At 39.9% G+C, this 19,148-nt stretch overlaps 1 protein-coding gene across 7 annotated transcripts in view; it reads right to left on the reverse strand.

Moving 5' to 3' along the window:
- KDM1B (lysine demethylase 1B) overlaps positions 1-19,148 on the reverse strand; it is a 45,858-nt gene that overhangs the window by 26,185 nt on the left and 525 nt on the right. For 3 of the 7 annotated variants that reach the window (XR_012157309.2, XM_073331905.2, XM_073331906.2), the window contains exons 1-11: positions 17,773-18,535; positions 13,870-13,972; positions 12,783-12,907; positions 10,911-11,000; positions 9,627-9,738; positions 8,608-8,724; positions 7,316-7,354; positions 5,940-6,144; positions 4,523-4,701; positions 3,180-3,356; positions 2,025-2,099 (exon numbers count right to left, since the gene is read on the reverse strand). Coding sequence is in view for 6 of the 7 variants with exons in the window: in XM_073331905.2 (XP_073188006.1) it covers positions 2,025-2,099; positions 3,180-3,356; positions 4,523-4,701; positions 5,940-6,144; positions 7,316-7,354; positions 8,608-8,724; positions 9,627-9,738; positions 10,911-11,000; positions 12,783-12,907; positions 13,870-13,972; positions 17,773-17,846 (1,296 nt within the window). In the remaining variant the exon portion in view is untranslated. Of the gene's footprint in view, positions 1-2,024; positions 2,100-3,179; positions 3,357-4,522; positions 4,702-5,939; positions 6,145-7,315; positions 7,355-8,607; positions 8,725-9,626; positions 9,739-10,910; positions 11,001-12,782; positions 12,908-13,869; positions 13,973-15,597; positions 15,636-17,772; positions 18,538-18,871; positions 18,937-19,148 lie in introns of those variants that run through there. The other 4 variants (XM_073331908.2, XM_073331904.2, XM_073331907.2 and 1 more) reach the window with 4 other exon arrangements.

Consider the following 19,148-nt stretch of genomic DNA (forward strand, 5'->3'; position numbering starts at 1 on the left):
TTCATCGGATGCATACTGTGGAAAGTGCAGAAGATCTTTTTATACACACAAAGCATGAAAAAATACCTCCCCCCCCACCCCGCTCTCCTGCTGGTAATAGCTTATCTAAAGTGATCACTGTCCTTACAATGTGTATGATAATCAAGTTGGGCCATTTCCAGCACAAATCCAGGTTTTCTCTCCCCCCGGGGGAGGTATTTTTTCATGCTTTGTGTGTATAAAAAGATCTTCTACACTTTCCACAGTATGCATCCGATGAAGTGAGCTGTAGCTCATGAAAGCTTATGCTCAAATAAATTGGTTAGTCTCTAAGGTGCCACAAGTCCTCCTTTTCTTTTTGCGAATACAGACTAACACGGCTGTTACTCTGAAACCTTTCTTTTTGTTGTTACTCTGTTACACAATTTCCATAAGTCTTGCACAAAGTGTATCATGTAAGGTGTCAATGGAAAAGTTACAAGCTATTGAATATGATTATCTTGATTAAATCCACATTTGATCTTTGTGTCTAAAGTTATGAATATTGGTTATGTATTTGCATCTCCAATATGTGTTTTGTTCCTGGGTGACACCCTCCAGATAGATTTACATCAGGGCTAGACAGCTATGTGTTGATGGCCATTAAGGACACTCAGCTCACAATGGGTCATTGAAGAAATTCATCCTGCCCAGTAAGCCTTTCCTGTGGACACCTCAGAAACAATATGGCAAATAGCTGCATGAGTCAGCAAAGCATGCGAGCACATGTGATAATGACGTGACCTGGACTCCATCTTGGGACCAAACATTTCTATGCACCTGGCAAAGAATATAAAAAGACACCTGAGACACCTCCATGTTGCCTCTTTGCTGCTCTAATTCCCTGGACTGTGGATTTACAACTAAAAGGAAAATCTTGAACTCTGGACTGAGGCCCTTCCAATCTTTTGGAAGTTACCAGAGAGACTTTTGCAAGCCAGCAGTCTTTTCCATCACTGCTACGAACCTGACATAAGGACTTTGCAATGGTAACCTTTATACCTCTCTTTTCTTTTATTAATAAATCTTTAGTTCATTTACTAAGGATTGACTGACAGCATGATATTTGGGTAGGATCTCAGATACATCCTGATGTGGGGTAAGTGTCTGATCCTTTGGGATCAGTAAGAACCTCACATATGGTGAAATAGGTTTTCAATAACCTCTAACTATATTAGACTTGGTTGTCTGGATGGGAGCCACGGGCTGGAATGCCCAAAGGGGACTGTGTTTGGCTTCCAGTTAACCAGTGTGGTACTGCAGAAGCTTTTTTGTTACTGGCTTGGGGAATCTAATTATAGAGTAAACCACCAGCTTTGGGGATGGTCTGCCCTATTTCTTGCAGTCTGCCCTGAGCGTTGAACTTCTCAGTGTGGCCCATCCAGGAATCTGATCACGAGGATTTTCAAAAGAAATCGAGAAGCGAGGTGCTCAACTCCCATTCAATCTCCAATCCTGCAAACATTTACACCTGGAAGTATTTCCCCTGATTTTAATGGGACTACTGATGTGTGCAAAGTATTGCAGAATCAAGATGACTGGGGGAGAGGGATACAATCAAATGTATGCAATTTATGTACACTTGTTTATTATAAATAGATCACGTCAATTATTTTTAATTCTGGTAAAGTTAATTTAATAAACAAGAGTTAATTTTTCCCTTATTATTTACTTTATTACATTATTACAACCCCTAAGAACTGCAGTCAAGGATCAGGGTCCCTCTGTTCTGGACACTGTTCTCATATGTCATTTTTTAAAATAGTATGTAAAATATGTACTAAATGTACTGCTGTTTTGCTTTGTTGTTTGACCTGAACTAAAACAACCAACAGATATTACCTCACCTAATTAAACCTGAGATTTTGTACATTTATTGTGCTGTTCTATGGAGGCATCTGTATTAGGAATATTATTTTTCCATTACTGAAGGACAGGTTTCTATGTAGTAGGAGGTCTGCTGTTTTTAAGTGTTGAATAAAGATATTTATCCTAAAGCTTCTTACCTTAATTCCAAAGTTGTGCAGTTGTCTTGCAGCTGCTAATCCTGCTGGACCAGCCCCAACAATAATGACAGATTTCTTTTTTGTTTTTAAAAAGAGAGAGAGAGAGAGAGAGAGAAGGAAAGTAGCAAATGTTCTTACAGAAGAAATCAGTTGGTGCAAAACCAAAAATCAATCATTGCACATTATGGGTGAAATCTGTGCTCCCACTGATTTCAGTGGGGTGATATCATGCCTGTGTACTCTAAAATAGTCAATGATAACTTTGAAAGGCATGATTTGTTAGGGTTCATTTAGTGTCAGCGGAAGGCCAGTTATTGCTTTGGGGATACTAACTGGTTTATTTGAGGCCTTTAAAAGCATTTGTCTCAATTTACTTCGACTAAAACAGTGCTGATAAAAAGTCAAGCAAGTTAAGTGACCTAGATCAGACGCACCATGTATCTTGTAAGCATCTTTGATCACAAAAGGCATTAAATAACGAAAACTAGTTTAAAATATACACACACACTTTTCATTTACATGTAGCATAAAATTGTACTTGGCGTATCTCCTAGAAATACAGACATTACAGCACATATTCATTTCTGATCTACATTTCAGTGTTGTGTCACACAAATTGATAGCCCGATACAAGCACTCTTTGATCACAGTTCTTGAAGGGGGGGTAGGGGGGGAGGGGAATGAATCAGCATTCATGTCATGCTCCCTGTGAGCACCTGGTCCGGCCAGGGAAGCTAATGATCAAACCAGCAGACCAAATTCGGTGATGAATCCTGGTCATGTGCACCTGAGGCACGTTGCGCATACACTAAGACAACGACAGTTCTTGAAAGCCATGTTTTCTAGCGTGGGTAAACAGGGTTGAATTGCTATGCTAGGATGTGGAGGAAAGCAGAGTGTATACCATGGGTTTATAAAACAGGTCACAAAGTAGTTCATCCCTGTCCATAATAGCCACGGAAACCATAGGCCTGATGTGTCCACGGAAGTCAATGGGAGTCAACACTTTGCTACCAAGAACTAAGCTAGGTTTAAACATGATCCTGGCTAATATGGTTGGAATTACAGATTGAAACAAGAGCCCAAATGTGAAAACAGAAATTAAGCAGCAGCATATTCTATCTACTAATTAATGAGAATATTATGGTTACCTACATTGTGGTATTCTTTGGGAAGAAGATGTTGGTCAGGACTGACTGACAAAATCCCTGTATTAATCAGCCCTTTTCTTGCCATAAAATAAAGTATCCTCTCCATCTCTTGCACACAGCGAATACGCACAAGCCCCCGCACAATGATGCGATGAGTACATTTGTGAGGGGTCAGAGCTTCCTGCATTTAGGGAAACAAAAACAAAATAAAGACGTGTTCATACAAAATGTTCCATGCTTTCCCATGTTTAAAACACATTTCAATCGTAATTCAGATGCTGAAGCCTAACCTCTAATCAAACAGGTTACTAAGAGAGATTAACAAAGAGTAAAGGTCAATTTTGTGTCCCAGCCAACTGCAGGGAGAGAACTCTAGACCATTTGATCCTTCCAATTCTCCCAAAACCAAACAGAGTGAATTAACACAGAACAAACGAGATAAGAGTACAACGGACCTCAGCTACATCCATGCCTGCCAAGTACATTTAGATATCGCAGCGATGCTAGATAGTCAAGCTTTTCCACTGAATGTCCTGTGGATCCACACAGTAGAGGTTTGTACAAGTTGTATGCTACTCCAGCCAAAATAAAAACAGGATCATATTCAAAAATTTGTATTAAGAGACCCAAGTCGAGAAGTCTTAGTTTTGAGAAAACCAATAGGGCTTCTGATCTCATTTATACTACTATAAATCAGGAGTAACTCCAGTGAAGTCAACTGAGTTAAATCAGTATAAACAAAGAGAGAATCAAGCCCACAACCATGACTGCGGTCACTTGTGCCCCTGCAGATATACTAGAAGGTGGCTGTGAGACTCCTATTCACTACATGGTGTTTGTGTTGCAAATAACATGCTCAATCTGGACTAAGTTTCTAAACTGCTAGAAGCTTTGATATTCTACTTTTCCTCCTTAGTCATCCTCAGCTGTAGTTTTGCCATAAGCCTGTTCTCACGCTTACCCAGGTGTCAGTACTTACCTAACATTCACATAAACAAAAAGTACTGAAGTGCCCTAAAAAGCCATTTAGAAATATTCTGAAGTTTCCCTTTACCAAGCTTGTACAGGGCTTTCATCTTAAAGTTGGAGTGTTTCAAAAACATTTGAAGATCACTTTAAAGGAAGTTTCTTGGCATTATTAAGTATAAGTAATTTTTTGTTTAGTGCTGGTTGTTTTGTTTTGTTTTTTTTACAATTTTTAAAAGTGCAATTACTGTGTCTAATGAAGATTCTTCATAGAACACAGACTCCACGAGGGCTCTTCTGCCTATACTTCTTGGAGGCAGTGCCTTAGAGCACATTATTTGTAAATATAAAACTATACCATTAACTCTCAGCCTTGCTTACTTTGCAATTTGTGTACCACAAAGACAGGATGAGGTTTCTCAAAGCTAGGTACATGGTAGGATCTCGTGAATATTCTGGGAACTCATAGAGCTCATCTAATTCCATGACATCTGGTCTCACACAGAGTGCTTTACCACATTCATTGGGCTGGTAGAAGGGCTGGAAGTATCTATTCATCCCTGAAATGGAATAAAGACAGGCCGTGAATCAGTCATACTCTGCTGTATCTACTAGTCAGTTCCTGGCCAGTCTAAGATTATACACTGAGCATGCCCAATGACCATCCTCGGGGTGGTAGTGAGGAAGTCCTCAAACCTCTGGCAACTCTAAGGATTGTCCCAAGTTTTCACTGCTTTATTCCCTCCTCCACCCTCCAAGTCCTGCAATGCAGACATTGTTTTTCCAGCTGAAGAGATCTGGACCTATCCAGGTTAGAGTGGTTTTTTGGCTCTCTGGGTAACACACCCAGGTGGGACAAATGGATGCAGTAGAAAGAATCCAGGCCAATAGATGTTCTAGTCTAACATTCAGAAAATTCTTTGTTCTCTCTGAAATAAAACATCCTCTTGAAATGCAGAATACATTGAAGAAGAGTAAGTTGCTAGACAGTCTCTGACATCAGCAATTCTGAGTACATGAATTTTAGAACTATCACAGACAGCTAATATGAAAATAAACTCTTTATTCATAAATGATTGAAACCCTTGTGTTTTCTGAATTGTTGCTAATAATGATCTTTTACATTTCTAAAGCACCATTTTATCCAAGAATCTCAAAGCACTTTACAAACATTAATGATGTAAGCCTCACAGAAATGCTGTCAAGTTTCTAATCTTATAGAGAGATGAAGTGATTTGCAAAGGTCACATGGAAAAATCTATATCAGAGTTGGGACCAGAACCCAGATTTCTTGTCTCAGCACCACACAGCATTAACCTCAAGACCATCCTTCAACCTAATGTGCAGTATAATGATTCAGTTAAAGTAACTGAACATGTAACATTCAAGAAAAGGACACAAATCTTTGCAGAGCTGCGTCATGTAAACAGACCACCAGTTTTCAAAATGTGGGTCACGACCCTGTTTTAACGGGGTCACCATGATTGGCTTGGACTTGCTGGGGCCCGGGGCCGAAGCCTGAGTGCCACCTCCTGTGGCTAAAACTGAAGCCCAAGGACTTTAGCCCTGGGCTGTGGGGCTCAGGGTACATGCCCCCTGCCTGGGGCTGTAGCCCTTGGGCTTCAGTTTTGATCCCCCTGCCTGGGGGGAGAGGGCTTTGGCCTTGGCCCTCCATCCAGGGCAGGTTCAGGCTTTGGTCCCCCCTCCTGGGGTCATGTAGTAATTTTTGTTATCAGAAGGGGGTCGCAGTACAAGGAAGTTTGAGAATCCCTGAAATAGACACACGAACAGCCCTTACCAGCTACATTAGGTGCACTCTTTATGTGCTCTAACTTCACAGCGTTGGATTCACCAAGTAATCGGTTAGTGCTGGTACAGGAGGGACTCATGCCTACGCAGTCTGGATAGTATGCAGACAGCAAAGGAGCTGCCACACTGTCTTTAAGCAAAGGAGGGAGGATGAGCATGGAGTACCACCAATGGTCTGAAACTTCAGCAACTCTCTGGATGGAGGAGAGAAGGCAGAAGAGAACAAGCATCAATACTCTGAACACATTTGACTTGGTTTTTCCATTTTACCCCTCAAAACTCAGACCTGAGAGCACTAAAAGCACCAGCCTCAGAGACAAGACAGTTTAAATCACACAGACATTTTTCTTCCCTTTCTCTCCCTCTTGTGCCTGACTTAGAAAGCGTGAACTGTTGCCATGTGCATCAGAAATGAATCTGCCAAGAGCCACAACACAGCATCCATTTTGCAAGCTAAAAAAAGGAGACATACTTCACCACTTCATCCAGACTAGGCATTTTTAATTGTTTCTGATTCAAGACAGCTGAATTTAGGAAACTTAAGAGGCTCATGGCAATACATAATTGATCAGTTTCATTTACATTCTTCCCTCCCTGCAACAATGAACCTTGTCTTGCAGATCTATAGTTACAATGCAAAACAAATACAGATCAAAAAGCTTAAATATGTAGGCAAGCTTACACAAGCGTTAACAAGAATTAACCTGAACAAACTGTGTGGCATAAAGGAACTGTTCATACACTTGCCAACTTTGGCTTATAGCACATGATGTTGTGCAGAGAAACTGCAATGCACTGTCATGCCATTCGTGATGGCATCCCAATCTAACCAAAATATAACGCCACACTTCAAAACAGTCAAACCTTTGTAATAATTGTGAAAAATTACAGTTTAGTTTTTCACATAGTACGAAGACAATTTACGAAACAGGACACTAGCCTGAAAGAAAATGGAGGACCCCCCACACACACAAAAAAAAAACAGGGAATTTTCTGCCTAAATCTGGATGGTTAGTGCAGGTACTGTATGCCATTTTTGCCCGATTAGATCCCAGAATCAGGAGCAGACCTAGAATCAGGGCCTTAAGTCAGAGACTATGAAAACCACACCAACATTTATACTAAGAGGGAAGAAAGATTAGAAGATTGAAGTGTCAGCCCTTCCCCATTATTAAAATGGATCCTTCTCCAGATGAGGCACAGGCCATCTCAATTCCTGAGGCTGAAATGCACACATGCCAAAAGACAACGCTGCAGTTGTGATCTCTGGCCAAGAAAGGGGAAAAAACCACCTACCCCATTCCCAATTTTTCATCCCACTTTTACACTATAGAGCAAATGAACCGTCATGTACAGACAACTCACCAGATCCTCAGGCATGGAACACTGGTCCGAGCCCTCAATCTGAAAGAGAAATTTAACTATCTAAAGCCACACACGAATATTACATAAAAGAAGCAAACAGTCTCTGGTACAACTCCTTTAGACTTAAAAATGTATTTTTTTAAAAAAGAGTGCTCTATTTTAAGCTTTCATGGCACAGATAACTAAAATACTACCATATGGTAATTATTTTTTTACAGTACATAATATTAAAAAATACTAAAAAGCCAAACACCACAGATAAAGTTCCTGGCTGACTGAACCAAATGGCCTTGGCTATCTAATGATCCCACATTAACATATACATAGCTGGGGGGTTGAGTGGAAACAGAGGAGTTTCGGCTTACACTGCATTTCAGTGCTCAACAATACAGATACATGCGTATGTGAAGAGGCAAGTATCTGCAGCATTGCATAAACATTCAATAAAATCATTTCCTGTACATGCACAGTATACTACTTTCATATGTCTACTAAAGGCACTTGTCCACAATGAGCACTATGTCAATTGCAAGTTGTTTGTTTGAATAGCAATTTCAGAGACATCTAAAAGTGTCTCTGCAAGTGAAAAAAGTGTTTCACGTTAAAATTCCACAAAACAAAACACAGCCAGATGTAATTTTATCAGATATTCCAGGAAGATTCCATGAGAAAATTCTCTTGTCCAAAGAATTAAAGGGTGAACTCCTGGTCCCATTGACATGAATAGCGCCAGAACTTCACCTTAAATGTCTGAAAACAAACGCGCGACAGAAGTCCTTCCTCAACCATAACTCTAGGGCTGCTAGTAAGATACTACAATGACTTTTAGGAGTTCACTATCTTCCTATTAAATCTTAATCCTTTCATTTCAGTTGTCAAGCACAGATGCACATTAAAAAACTAAAAAAAAAAAAAAAAAAGGACCATTGGACATTTCAGATGTTTTGACTAGTAAAAGAAAAAATCAAACCAAAAAAGGAATTGGAAAGGCATATACATTTTGGAAGCAGCAACTTTTGTGGAGACTGATCTCTTAGCATTTTGAAACATGATTTTACAACTAATTGCATGAGCATTTCTACAAATGATGTTTTGGATATTGCACTTTCATCACTTTCCTGAGGGAAACATTTAAATTGCTGTAGAATACAAACTATACAGCTCCTACGATCATCAACTCATCATTCTAACAAATATAAATGTTAAAAGAAAAAAAAAAGCCAAGTTAATGACTGTAACAAGAGAACCACCTTAACTGCAGCTTAAGTAGGGACAAACAGTGTTGCTTTTACCTTAGTAGAATTGTTCAGTTTCATACCACATCGGTACGTTTTTGCTATTTGTGATGTAAGCTGAATTTCCTTTGTCAGCTGACGCCATTTCCCACACTCTGGTTTTGTGCACTGCACCTAGAAGTAAAAAAACGAACATGTTTTAACTTGAGCTTGATCTATAATCAGAGTCAATTACATGATGCAGCAAACACCGGCAAAGGAATGTGATAGGAAATCTACTTTGGGACCATAACTAATGGGTAGGTAAGAAGGAAGATGCAAGGGAGTTATTAAATACATTATTCACATAAGGTGAAATTCGCCCTCATGCAGAGGACCAGTACAAAGGTTATACACAGTTTAAGCCTACTTACTCCCTATGGGTTTGATGCAGATGGCCAGGACAAGGCCTATGAGCCACCTAAGCCCACAGGGCGTAAATAAGACTTAAGCTGCGCATAGACTTTGTACTGGTCTTCTGCATGAGGGTGAATTTCACTCATAGGACTTAATTCCACGATGTATTGAACACACAATTCCCACTTATTTCATTGGGATTTGGAAGTATGCAGTATGTCTCAGGATTAAATCTGTATTGTCCATTGCTGCCTGAACTCTCCCTTCCATTCCACTCCCATCCAGTGAAGGTGTACTCCCTTCCCGTCCATTTTACTTACCTTCCGCTCCCTTATGGCTGGTTTTCTCCCTCTCTCTCTATTTTCCCTAGTGCTACCATCCTCTTCGCCATCACCACCTGCCCACTCCTGACATCTGCTTCCACCTGAACTACATCCTAAATGCTTCCTGCTGCCTCAGTAATTAGACTGACAAACAGAGTACTGCATAGAGAGCACTTAGCCAAGGATTGGGAAAGATTTCTGACAGTGGAGATACTGATCAGGATTGTTATCTGGAGTCTGCTTTATCCCGCCTCCCTAATACAAGAAATCCTCCTAGAGTCCCAGAGCAGAACCTGCTACTTGATCTTCAAACACTAGAAACTACTCAAAACACACACACCCCACTATATTCCTTACCCAGTAAGGAAGTTGTTGATCAGCCATGAAAGCTTTAGGACTGGGCTCACTTTTACCATTACTGGTCCAAATCCTTTTCCAAGCAGTGTATTTCTCATAACCATCTTTATGACTAAGAAGAAAGTTAAAGTAAATGGCAAGCAGTTAGCAAGTGGGCTGGTCCAGTCTATTTTAAAGAACAATACTTATTCCAAAAAATCACGTTTAAAAAGAGAGAGACAGACACACACACATAAGGCTGAGGATAGCACTTTTTTAAAGACACAAATGCGATAGCAATCAGGGAAGTGTGTAGGCCTACATTTCCTTTCGATAATAAATACAGGGGCTAATATGCAAGGTTGAGGTGAACTACAGCTCAGCATATAACTGCCATATTAGTCTTTCTAGTCAGTAAACTTCAAGCATCAAATTCTTTGACTGATTTGGGATACTTTGAATCTGAAAGGCACTTTGTAAAACTAAATTCCTACCACCCTCATCTAGATTTACTCAAGTTAAAATTGGGCTTGCTTATAATTAGGCTTGACAGAATTCAAGTCTATTTTTTGTGGTAATTTTGACAGATAATATCAATGTTTATTAAGTACTTTTTTCTATTTTTATTGGTTATAAATTTTCACAGTTGTGGGAAATTATAGGATGGTTAGACAATGACAATAGACACAGATTTAAAAAAGTTAAAGCTTTATAAAACTGTTGACAATTTGTGTTTTAACATCTCATGTCAAAATATACAAAATAAATATCCTTAAACCAAACTCTAACAAGTTCTCAAGCAGCATGAGCCTTACTCTGCTTATCTGTAAATTTTGACTCCCATTGACACAAACAGTTATTCATCCATTTGTGTGTGTATGGTGAAATTGACATTTACTAACACTTACAGATAAAAATCTAATTCTTCCAAGCCTACAGCGTACCTTTAAAAATAAGGAAGATCTTGAGTTATTTTCCGAAAGAACAGATTCACAACTCACTATTTGTTGGTTTTGTTTTGTTTATTTACACTCTTTTCAAAAAGCCCTGAACACTTTTTTAAAAAAGTCACAGAAGAACTGACATACGGCTCAGATTGCCACTTTTTGGTTCATAGGTGGCCCACACATCAGCTGCAGTTTGTGCAACTTACACTCAGCAGTCGCTAAGTCTCACTTCAAAATAAAGTCAGTAGAGAGGAAAAAGTTTAAAATATTTGTTTCAGTAAATGAGACTGTACATTTTTAATATCCAATCAATCTCTCCAAGACTTCTGTAAACAAAACATGGTCTCAGTAAGTATACCTTCGATAATAGTGATCAAAACACTCATTGCAGAAATGTTCCCCACAGGAGAGATGATACCATCTAGATGTGTAGCCATTTTTAGCACACCTAGGACACAAGAAAACATGTAGACTGCATTATGACACTTTAAAAAAAAAATCCCATGGACTCTGCTTCATTTTAAAATTTAAAGAAATGTTAAGGCCAGGGCATGGCAGAAGAGAGTTTGATACTCTGCTGTTTCTTTTTATGTTTGTACAGAGCTTTGCACAATGGGCCCTGGCCTCTAAGCACTGCAATAACAGAAAGAGTAATAATAAAAATAATAATTAGAAATAATTTTAACTGTATAAAAGATCTCAGATTTCATCATGAGCAATACAAGATGCAAAGGTGGCAAAATCTATGTCATGTACAATTTTATAACTTCTCTGAGATTGCAGCAGCTTCTGTTTAGTATGGTCAATTGGGCATGCTCTGAGCCAGATCTCAGAGAAGGTTGCTGGACATTGATAATTATTACTCTTATTTATACTGTGGCAACACCCATTTACTTACACGCAGGAAAACATAGTCCCAGCCTCAAGGAGCTTACAATTTATTTTTTTTTAAAAAAAGCAAAAAAAAAAAAGCATTGGGCATTTCCTTCTAAAAGCCCAAATTCATAGGTTGATTAAACCAAAAATATAGAACTATTTGCTGCTAGGTCTAGGTCTGTGTACGTGAAATATCAATTGTCCAATTATTTTCAATTATATAAAATTACTGATTTGGTTGCTATTTTAACCTAAGACAAAAATCTATATAATTACACATTGTAAGTGTTCGTTCTCTTTTATTGTCACATTTATATAAGAATTACATTCATTAGACAAAGCAATTAATCCTGCCTTCCTTATTCAAGCAACAAACCCAATTAAATCAATTAAATATTCCTCTAAAATTAAAATTATGTGGTAGCAAAGCACAATGGTGTCTGAGCTGGCTAGCCATGAAATTATCTAATTTCCCATAAGTAATCATATGGAAGTATTTTTAAAAAATAACACCTACAAAATAAGACTTAAAAATGATTAAATTGTCTTAATTGCCTCCTGCAGCATTTAAAATCACTTCCCATGGTTTCCTGGGTATCAAAAGTCCCATATGCCACGTTCTCAGTTGCCAAAACTTCCAGCTTTCCTGTGACAACATTTATAATGCAGATATTCCCTTTCAATATAAAAAGATGCAATACATACACAATTTAAAACTTGGAGGCAGCATAAAATAATTGTATATAATAGCCAAATTAACTGCACAATATTAAACGGGGAGGGGACAGTGCCACATACATTTAGAGACATGCTGCATATTATAAGCCCTGCCCATATAGTAATGCTTTATTTCCACATACCTCTAAATTCAGAATGTTAAATTAAAAAAGTACTTATATAAAAGTTGAACAGAAAGTTAGCCCTGAGTGAAAACAGGATGTTATAATGAAAATAGTTTTGTAAGCTTCAGAGCCAATCCTGCAGACTCAGCACATTAATGACAGATTAGAGAACTCTATAACAACACAGTAATAGTATAGGAGAGTATATGATGGTTTCATTTTGTGTTTTGATAGGGAAGCTCTTCTGTGTATGTTTCATAAACACACCCTTAATTTCAGAAAAACAAAATTTGTGCCAGAAAACAGCCGACATGCTGCATTGACAACCCTTGTCCTTGAGAAACGTTAATTCAGGATTGGCAATACATTGCAAAAAGTCATCTGCAAAAGATGCCATTTGTGATGATTCACTAGCACTCTAAGTCTACAACCAGCATTACATCTGTACCTCTCAGTTTTGCCTGTAGATTTAAGAGATTTTGTCATAGGTATGTAAGTACAGAACGACAAACCTTTCAGCAGCACTTGCAAAGCAAACAGGACATGTTGCAGTGCACCCAGCTTTTTCACATTTTCTATATTTCTTCTCTGATGCGTCATCATCATCCTCTGCTGCTTCAGCCGCCTTCTTCTTCACCTAATAAAGAACAGTTAGAATTGAACTCTCATAGGATCGGTGACTGGAAACAACAATGGCGCTGAATTTTTTACAGTGCAACACCCAAAGATTCCATGGTTTCATCATTCAGGGCACAGCAATGGCTAAAATAATATAAATCATATCTCTGGAATCCATAGCAGTGAGGGACAACTTGAAAACTGTCAAGGAAGGTCCGTTTTAAAGATCCAACAATCTCGCAATATTCATTTAATTTAAAGGCTTCTTGATTTAGTCTTTTAATTGACACCCTTAAATAATTTATAAAACAGGGCTTCCAGTTTAAATTAATATTTTCATTCCTTTGGATCCCAGTGTTTCTAGCACCATCATTCCAATCTCTCTTTAAAATTATTTTATTGCACAAAGCCAATCAATGCTAATCTACGTTAATAAAGATATTGTATTCTACTCCTAAAATTTATAAATTAATTTTTAAAATAACAAAACTCCAATACAGAACCATCCTCCTGGTCACTCTGGGCATTGTGTGTCCAATTTGTACGGTCTGTCTAGGTCTCAATCCTGCTAACAACTCTGTATGGCTGTATCCCAAAGATCAATTGACTTTACTTTCAATTAATTATTTTCAAGTAATTATTCAAACAGCTTTACAACAAGTGGATGAACTCCAAATGGTCTGACCCATCCCACCCCCCATGGAGGTGGAGCCCACTGCAACATCAGAGCCTTTGCCTAAATTTACATCTTGTCTTGTCCAATACTTCATAAGTGCCCCCTTCCTGTCTTTTTCTGGAGTATTAAAATGCTCTCACCTTCTCTTTGGACAATTCCAAATACTTCTCCTCTGTTTGTGATAACTGGGTACTGCCCAAAAGGGTTACATAGGGGAGTCCTTTTATAATAAATGTTAAACAAATGCATACGCCAAAAATCATTTCTATAAAGCTTTAAATATATAATTTTTAACACTTAAGTACCTGTCTCCCAGAACTCCTCAAAGGAAGGTTATCTGGAGACTGGTCCAATGAGGATGACTTTTTTTTTGTTCGTACCCTTCCAGTTGACATTGTATTATAGGATCTGCAAAATGAAGTCAGAAGATTGTTAAGTAATATGACAAAATGGTTTGGTTTGAGAGAGTGGACTAATTAGATATTACATGAACATTCACCACCATCAACCACCACATTGGTCAGCGAGAGTTAGTCAAGCTACACGCCTTTATATCCATTAATGAAAAAAGAAAAAAAAAAGTGGGTGGGCAGGAAAGAGGAACAGTAACTTTATTTTAAACTAAGCTCAATGTGAACATATAAGAGCAGTTCCTCAAATAGTGTAAATCAGCATAGGGACGGTCTTACTCAGGCATTACTTAATACTACCTCAGTACAGGGGGACTGATTAGATGACCTGTTGAGTGCACTTCCAGGCCTTCATTTCTATAGCTGTATTGATTTCATTGGACTTAAGCTGATTTGCACCACCTGAAGACTTAGCTGATAATTATAGTTTAGAAAGTGAATAAGCATAAGCTCATAATGCAAGCCTTATACTGTTACTCTCAGTGACACTGGTCCTACCTACTGATTTATGGGGGGCTGAGGAATTTGGATTGTATAGTAACTTTTAACATAATGTATTTGAACTCTTATTTAATCTCAAGTCAAGGAAAAATTAAATGTATTCCGAGACTTGCACACCTTCCTATGAACGTACTTGTTCATTTAGCGTCTAGAAAATTGTAGTTGCGTTGTAATTATATGTAGTTATAATACTTTATACTTTACCAGTAAATGCATTGTAGAATACATTATAAAAATAATAAAGTCTTAGTATCTTGAGGCTTCACTATAATTCTCCCTGATTAAATCTTTGATTGGAAGTGGGGAAGAAACCACCATTTATTGCACAAGTTATAAGGTGTGCAGATCTTGGTGTATAAAAACATGCTGCAAAAGATTTTAAAATATGCTATTGTCAAATATGTACTTTTCTCCAGGGAGTGAAGTACAAACAAGAGGGAACACAGGAAAAGAACTGAAAAAGAAAAAGACACAAAGGGGAAGTGGTACCATAGAAAGATATCTATATTAATCCACTGACCAAGAACTCGGTCTGTATTACTGAGATATAAATGTGACAATCAACTATAACCCTATGCAGTTCATAATATCTATACTTGTGAGCCTTTCCAATGATCAATCACTGCCATTTCTATATCTACCATTTTTATATTATCTTATTATGAGGCACTAATTGCCACTGAAATGCTCATAGCAATTTCCTTTTTCGAAGGCATTTAAGGCTGTGGGTATGTCTACACTGCCCATGTCAAGGTTCCTCCCCCACTCTGAACTCTAGGGTACAGATGTGGGGACCTGCATGAAAAACCTCCTAAGCTTATCTTTACCAGCTTAGGTCAAAACTTCCCCAAGGTACAAAATATTCCACCCGTTGTCCTTGGATTGGCCGCTACCACCACCAAACTAATACTGGTTACTGGGGAGAGCTGTTTGGACGCGTCTTTCCCCCCAAAATACTTCCCAAAACCTTGCACCCCACTTCCTGGACCAGGTTTGGTAAAAAGCCTCACCAATTTGCCTAGGTGATTACAGACCCAGACCCTTGGATCTTAAGAACAATGAACAATCCTCCCAACACTTGCACCCCCCCTTTCCTGGGAAATGTTGGATAAAAAGCCTCACCAATTTCCATAGGTGACCACAGACCCAAACCCTTGGATCTGAGAACAATGAAAAAGCATTCAGTTTTCTTACAAGAAGACTTTTAATAAAAATAGAAGTAAACAGAAATAAAGAAATCCCCCCTGTAAAATCAGGATGGTAGATATCTTACAGGGTAATTAGATTCAAAACATAGAGAACCCCTCTAGGCAAAACCTTAAGTTACATAAAAGATACACAGACAGAAATAGTTATTCTATTCAGCACAATTCTTTTCTCAGCCATTTAAAGAAATCATAATCTAACACATACCTAGCTAGATTTCTTACTAAAAGTTCTAAGACTCCATTCCTGGTCTATCCCCAGCAGAAACCAGCATATAGACAGACACACAGACCCTTTGTTTCTCTCCCTCCTCCCAGCTTTTGAAAGTATCTTGTCTCCTCATTGGTCATTTTGGTCAGGTGCCAGCGAGGTTACCTTTAGCTTCCTAACCCTTTACAGGTGAGAGGAGCTTTCCCCTGGCCAGGAGGGATTTCAAAGGGGTTTACCCTTCCCTTTATATTTATGACAGCCCATATTACAGTGCGGGTGCGGCAGTGCTGCGATGTGGGCAGTGGAGACACGCTTTATTGCCGAGAGAAAAAAAAATCCACCCTGAACGAGGGGTGGTAGTTTTAACGCTGGAAGCACGGCTCCTGGTGTTAAAGTACTGGCGCTTTTCAGCCCTAAAACTTTTGTCGCTCAGGGGGTATTTTTTCACACTCCTGAACAACTAAAGTTTTAGTGCTGAAAGTGGCAGTGCAGAAAGTTTAGTTAGACAACAGGAAAAGACAATGGGTGTTCATACAATGAGATTTGTTTATTACTAAGTAAACTTGATGTGATCAACTAAACCAACACACTGACCTCACCCTGAGGTGAAAGGATTAGACTGAAGTGAGGAAAATCACACTAAAATATCTGTGTAAATGGAAAGGGAAAGGAGTTTAGACAAACCAAGGTATTATCCTCCTTTTGTTTATGTAGAAATGTAGTCTAACCTAATCAATTAGAATAAGATAAATAGAAGCTTGGTGATCTGTAGTGAATTGAAGAACAATGTCACCACACCACAGGTGTACTGAGCTGGGTAACATCACACCTGCATATAGAAAAAACACAGTCTGTATTTTATGGGGCTTTTCCAAGGGTGGGCACACACCTCTCTGTGACATGGTGCTGTTTTTTCCTGCAACCTGCTTTCAGGAGTGGGGTGAGACTTGTATATCCTTTGTACGGCCTTACTTGGTAACAAAGCATAATTCCTTAGCCGAGAAGCCTTTGTCATACATGGCTAGACATGTCTGTTTATAAACTATATTATTCTGAAGAAAAATTACCAATATACATTGAGTTTGGTGAACCTGATTTGAACTGGGTACTTGACTATTGTCAGCCGGACAACTGCTGACTAGTGGACCAGAAGAGACAAAGAGAAGAGAAGGTAATTCTTTCTGTATACAGCAGGGGTGGGCAAACTTTTTGGCCCGAGGGCCACATCGGGGTTGCAAAATGGTATGGAGGGCCAAGTAGGGAAGGCTGTGCCCCTGCAAACAGCCTGGCCCCCGCCCCCCCAGAACCCCCACCCATCCAACCCCCACCCCTCTCCTTGTTCCCTGACCACCCTCTCCTGGGACCCCCTGCCCCTAACCGCCCCCCTGGAACTCCACCCCCATCCAACCCCCCTGCTCCCTGACTGCCCTGCCTCCTATCTACACCCCTGCCCCCTGACAGGCCCCCCGGGACCCCTGACCCACCCACATCTGTCTTTTTGTCCCCTGACCGCCCCCTTCCAGGACCCCCGGCCCTAACTGCCCCCCTAGGACCCCACCCCCTATCCAACCCCCCTGCTCCCTCCCTCCTGACTGCCCCCCTCCCCGAACCTCCACCCCATCCAACCACCCCCTGTCCTCTGACTGCCCCCCAGGACCTCCTGCCCCTTATCCAACCCCCCCGCCCCCCCACAAGGCTGCTCAGAGAAGCAGGACAGGCTTATTGGAAAGTCTGGGAGGTGGGCGAGCACAAGCCATGCTGCCCGCATGGCAGCGTGGCTGCTGGGAAGAGGGGCCAGCAGGGGAGGGGCCGGGGGCTACCCTCCCTGGCCGGGAGCTCAGGGGCCAGGTAGGACGGTCCCGTGGGCCGTAGTTTGCCCACCTCTGATATACAGGGTCACAGATATGGAGAAGGCGGCTGCGGTTATCCTCTGCTGAACTGTTTGGGAAGACCATTTAGGGCACAGATAACCCTTCACACCTGAAGGGTACAAGGTTACTGTTACAGAATGGCTGGCATATTTATATCAAGTATCAAGGAGGAAAAAAAGCAATCTGTTAAGATATATAAAGAACTCATACTTCTGGTTATACAGTCTGCTGCTTATTGGATCTTGCCACTGGTGAAAAGGTTTAAAAAAAAAAAAAAAAAGGTGAGTAAGCTAGTCAAAACTCCATTTTCCCCAAATGAGAAGTGGGTAAACTCTGTTTACTCACATTTACCCTCCGCTACCCTACTGGATCCTGGGGGTGGGGAGGGGTACGCACCACTCCAAAAAAACCCCAAAACAAAACTTCATTTCCAGTAGCAAATTGTTCTATTATTCTATGCTAGACTTTACATTTATCTTATTATTATTAATAGTAGCCTTTTGGCTGCTAAAGTAATTCTGAAAAGGAGACATTTATGATACATTAAAAATGTCACATGATGTGACAAAGTATGTTACATACTACTACTTGGGAAAATATTTCAGAGTTTAAACATACAGTGACAACTAATTCATCTGAATGACATGGGGATCATGACATTAATATGATAAACAAGATTTTGGATAATCAAAAATGGTATATACATGCACACATTTAAATGTATCCATTATTGAAAAGTTGTTTTTAAAATAAACTATTTAAGAAAAACATTCAAATGGAGTTTTAACTAAAACATGTCAACAAAACCATTTGACAGAATATTTCAACCCATTAACCATAAAATGGTAAAATTAGCATATTTTTAATGTTATGTCATTATCTGCAAGTATTTTGCAAGAGAAGTCCCCTTTTAGAGACATGACAACATAAGCAGCTGTAAGGCAATGTGTCAAGGGTCCCTGCACCAGCTGGGGATAGCCAATTTGAGGTTTCTCTTCTAAACCTTGGGGTCCCACAGGCTCCAAAAGAATCCCGAAGCTACAGAGCACAGGTGGGAACTGCAAGAAGAGAAATCTCTCTGTGCTCTGCGGGAGCTGGTTTCTGCTCACCTTGGATCCAAATCACCCAGGAGCCGGATATTAAACTAATGTGTCCAAAGCACTTCCAACCAGAGCTGCAATAAAGAGAAACCATGGTAAGGTCAAGCGATAGACCCTCCCGGCAAATGATCCCTGCTGCGCTCTGGAGACAAACCCCCGGACACCTGCTCACCACCCCCTAGCGCTGCTGCTCCCACCCAGACGCTCCCTACTCCCCATAGAGACACTCCTCCCCACGGCCTGCCAGGTAGGAAGACACCAGACTCCCAGATACACCCTGCCCCCG

The sequence above is a fragment of the Lepidochelys kempii genome, chromosome 2 (assembly GCF_965140285.1).
Source record: "Lepidochelys kempii isolate rLepKem1 chromosome 2, rLepKem1.hap1, whole genome shotgun sequence".
NCBI classification, from domain to species: domain Eukaryota; kingdom Metazoa; phylum Chordata; order Testudines; family Cheloniidae; genus Lepidochelys; species Lepidochelys kempii.